Here is a 4,986-nt window from a genome sequence, read left to right on the forward strand (position 1 = left end):
CACAAATTCCATTATTTTTTGTACTACTAGTTGCTATCAATGACATGGAAACTGTTATGGAGCTACTATGGAAAAACTTGCTGATTTGTATCATTTTTGGAGTTTTGTGGATTTTGTATTAAAATAAACTTCGAGTATGAATTTGTATTAAAATCAACTTTGTGGAATTTCTATTAAGTTGATTTTGATACATAAAATTTGTATTAAGTTGATACATGGAATTTGAGCACATGATACATGGAATTTATTTGAATCTATATAGAATTTATTTTGGTTGACAATTTAATTTGTATGGAATTACATTGTATTAAGTTTAAATCTATATAGAATTTATTTTGGCAAGAAGGTTGAATTTGTATGGAAACAAGCAGTTTTTTGTGATTTTGATTGTTTGGGTTATACGTAATTGGATGGTCTATTGATTTAGGGAAAAAAATATTAATAAAATAATAAATATTTTATTACTATTTGATTTAAAGATGCATAATCCAATGTGTGATTATTCCAATGCATAATCCAATTCTCTTAGGAGCCAGAGACGAACCGTTGATAAACTTTGCAAGTATTGAGCTTAATCTTTTATCCCCCAGGTTTCTGCAAAAGAATAAATCCCAACCTTCGTACAAAATACTCCCAAAAAAACTTGAGGAAAAGCAAATATAGCTTCCATTGGGAAAAATTCTTCCGCATACCCAAATCCCTGATCCACCATGCATACCATGACGGCTAGGAGCAAGTTGGCAGATGGTAATGTTCACCATCTTACCACACGAGCGGGCAACAAAACTGCCGAAGGTGGTGTTTTTTCATGCAATTGTATCGATCATACTTCATATGCTCTCATTATGGTTGAATAAACTCGAACCAAAACCCAGCACTCCAGCATCCGTGACCAGGGTGTGAATAGTACGAACTTGCAACTGGAACAACTGATAAGGTAGTGAAGTTCCTCTATCATCTTATGCAACTTGAATAGAAGACATATAGTATTTTCTCTCCTGCCTTTCACTGGTGCTATAAGAATAACCTGACCAAGGTACTTTAATGTCATCAATGATGAGTCTCCATGAGATCAGCAAGAGTTATCTTTCCACAGTTTCCAGTGTCTAGCCTATCAAATTTATTGCAGATCTGCATAATGTCTTTTTCCGATACCTTTCCCATCTCCTTGAGCTTGTATACGACGTATTCTGATTTACTGCATATATAAAACAGCAGAAATACTCAACCTAACTGTTTGGGTTCATTTCAAATCAAGACAAATGGAGATAACATGAATAGCTGAGAAAGAGAAAGAAAGAAAACTGATGGTGATATCAGAGATCAAATAGAGCCAGATGAGAGTGAACTAGGAAGTATGACACAATAGAGACAGAAGTTAGTATCTTGAAGAAAATAATTTAAACGGAAAGAAGATGATAAATCTGGGGTCTGTGGGCTTTTATCACTCACTGTTGCATTACTAACAGACCTCTGCTTTCAAGCCAAAAGAAGAGCAGACAGATTACAAGTAGCCTGAACATGGAATGCCTTGCCTTCTTTAATATCGTCAGCAAGATGCCACATTATACCTACCTTCCTTTTAGTATAAATCCAAAGATACCATAACTATTAGCCAAACATAACTATTTAAGTTATTCCTTTACAGAAAAAAGTATTATGAAACTCTAACAAGATTTCGTGACAGATCCTAAACATAAACAGAATAACAATGGAAACAAAATCATAGAGCAGAGAAGCGACAATAATCAAGAGCCCTGTTGATTTTTCTTCTTTTTGGTGGAAAGATACAGGCAGAAAATCATCCAATCTATGGCTGTGATGCAACTGTAGATTTCATTTTCCATGCATTCACTCATTACACCACAGGTACAATTTCTCATACCCTGACATTAAAAACTAATGCATAAATTTATGTGATCTTGAACTTCTAGCCATGTTTATCGAGAAGGGTATTTTTGTAATTTTAATGGGTGATGGAAGATGGCACTAGCAGAACATGGCTAGCTTGGTTTATTGGTCAAATTTCTGAAATGAGGAAGTCCAACACCTACTAGAATAAGAAAATTTTGCATACCTGTAAATATCGGAGTTACATACAAAGATCATAACAGTTTAATAATGAGATTTATTCTCCATCTTTCTTTCCTCCCCTTCCCTGAGATTTTCAGCACTTTCATCATCCATTTCAAACCCGGAACCAGACCCTATCATGATCCTTTAACCTTGATATATCCTTATTTGATAAGGCATACCTTTCAACAATCAAAACCTTGACAGCTCCAAACCACAAAAGAACCAAATTTCCTGCTCTCAGGTTTCTGCTTGAAGCCTCAGATCAGGTTTTCAGAGAAGAAGATGATACACGAATGCATGAAATGTCTTAAAATGTTTTTGGCCTAATGAATGAAATGAATGTGTGATGGTACTAGAACTAAAAGCCAGAGGTGACCATTAGCGTATGGTTCATAGAGGTTGGCTCACTCGAGTGCAAATCAAGCGAATGCAAGTTATTCAGCCGTGATAGGTAAATATTCAATACCCAAGTACGCTTACAAAATTGCACCATTGCTTATCATGTTCTTCATACCATAGACGCGAGTCCATTCGTGCCACGAAAACAGAGTCGGGATCCTCGTGATCGCCAACCTTTGACACAAACTGTAAATGTGCATAGGACACGAAAAGCTTCACAGAAGAATGCTTTATTATGATGTGCGTAAAATATATTACCAATGCTGCAATGCATTTTAAAGATAAGGAACGTTTACAACTCCTTTTTTTTTTTTTTTGATAGGATACAACTCTTTTTGTATTATAAAGATAGAGTATTGGAGTCTTCACCTTGAAGATGCTTTTAGTTAGCGTTTGTAGCACAATAGGGGATTCATATCCATTGTGATGTTTTAGATTGAAGACCAAAGTCTATAATGTTTTAGTTTCTTTTCGCGAGTTATGATGAACAAAAATAGACCACGAACTCATATGCTTGAGGACGACATTCACAGTTCAGTGCCAATTCCAATAGAAACTATAGGACTTCTCAAAGCATCCAAAAGCCAATCCTAATCAAGTTTAGAGAGGTTCAAAAGCTAATCAGCTAAACGAGGTTCAAAAGATAATCGAGACAAATGTATACCTCACAAATCCATTGTTATCAATGTCAGCAGCAAGAAACTCAGAAACAGTCATATCCTGACCAAGAACCCACTTTGCCATCATTCTATGCCGCTTATCCACTCTTGCCTCGGCCAAGTACAGAAAGGCTCGAGCAACCGCCAGTGTTGAAACAAGCAACCAAATTGAAGCAAAAATACGACCCGGCAAGGACTTGAATGCCCTGTCACCATACCCAACTGTCGTGACCGACATAACTGATAGATAAAACGAATCCACCCAACAAAGCCTCTCCACAAAATGCATTACACCGACACCAATCCCAATACAAAGAACCACAACCCCCAATGCCAATGACACCTTCATCCTAATCCTCATCCTCCCTTTCTTCACATCAACTATGTACGATCTTGGGGTATCCCTCTCACCCTTATTCTTCACGGTCCTCAACAAGTAACTCTCCTGTAAATCAAGCACATAACTCACCATCCCTGTAAGCAAAATATCAATAAAGCCAAAACCCACCAGCACAAACATTATGGAAAACAACTTGGTTGCTGTGCTTGCCGGCGTAATGTCACCATAGCCAATCGTGCACATCGTCACAATGCAGAAATACAGAGCATCCACTACCGGGTGGGTCTCATCCGCCGAGAAATCGTCCTTCTTGAACCAATATATAATCACTCCTAAGAACAAATACAACATAAGAAGAACACACGCTTGGCGAACAATCGATTGGGACCCAAATGGCGGTCTAGGCTCAGAGGGGTGGTTAATTTCGTTGATTACCGCCATGGCTGGCGCGGTCTTAGAGCGGTGAAGATTGGTCTTGGTCCATGGATTATTGGGGTCGAGAAGCCAACCTTGTGGGGACTGTAACAACGATTGTGATTGAGGGTCTTGCGGGGTAGGGAGGTCTACAGAAGTTGAAGAAGAAGAGGGTCTTGGGGAGCCGAGAGAGAGGGTCAAGGCATCGACCAGAGGGGAAGCGTCTTGTGGGGAAGAGGAAGAAGGGCCAAAGATGAGGCGGTCTTTGAGCTCAGAAGGGGTTAGAGGAAGAGAGATCTCGTTGTGCTCTGGAAGTGGTGCTAGAACCGGCGGCGGTGGTGTTGGCTTTCTTCTTGGGCTCAGATACGGCAGCAGAGGCTCTTTCTCCATCTGGGGCCTGGGGGGTTGCCAAGAATACGACTTCTGGAGCTGCGGGCAGTCCAGGAACCGGGAGGTATTCGAAACGAGATTACGTAGAGGTCTTTAGAGAAATGGTCTTTGTGAGAAAGAAAGTGCGGAACATACTGAGTAATGAAAGAGCACTGATTTTTCAGATAGAGAATTGAGAAGAGAAGAGAGAGAGAGGGATGTCGGTGTGTTGCGTAGAACGGAAAGAAGCATAGGATATTAGAAAGCGGCAAAGAAGAGACAGATACAGTCTGACAGGGTTAAGGAAGAAAGACAGAGATGTTACTAGATTCGATATGTGCAGAGGAATATGCTAGTTGGAAAACGCGCTTTAATAGCGCGTGGTTGTAAGTGGGAGAAAGCCAATCATTTTCCTCTAAAGAATTGTAAAAGGGTTACTTCCATTTCAGTTTGCTGCATCGGTGAAGTGAATTTCGAGAATGATTGGAGTCGGAAAATGTGTTTTGTTTTTGTTTTTGATTTTGGAGTTAAAAAATATATATAATATATGTTTTCTCAAATTTCCATGGGAAAAGGATTGCTCGGGTGGTGGGCCGTCACTGTCAATCCTGACCATGACAACTTTCTTTTATTTTTGCTATCATTTTTTTTTTTTTTTCTATCAATTTAATATTGATAATTTTTTGCAATTAATCTATGCTATACTCCAAAATAAAATAAGCTAAAAAA

General features: G+C 38.7%; 1 protein-coding gene across 1 annotated transcript; it reads right to left on the minus strand.

Annotated features, from left to right (window-relative positions):
- Positions 1 to 485: 485 nt before the first annotated feature.
- On the minus strand, positions 486 to 4,558 carry LOC108990259 (two-pore potassium channel 3-like). Its single transcript, XM_018964164.2, has 2 exons — positions 3,140 to 4,558; positions 486 to 1,198 (listed from the first exon to the last, which is right to left on the minus strand). Exons 1-2 carry the CDS (start codon positions 4,276 to 4,278, stop codon positions 1,051 to 1,053), a joined length of 1,287 nt encoding a protein of 428 aa, XP_018819709.1. The 5' UTR covers positions 4,279 to 4,558; the 3' UTR covers positions 486 to 1,050.
- Positions 4,559 to 4,986: the final 428 nt, after the last annotated feature.

This window comes from Juglans regia, chromosome 4, assembly GCF_001411555.2.
Source record: "Juglans regia cultivar Chandler chromosome 4, Walnut 2.0, whole genome shotgun sequence".
NCBI classification, from domain to species: Eukaryota; Viridiplantae; Streptophyta; class Magnoliopsida; order Fagales; family Juglandaceae; genus Juglans; species Juglans regia.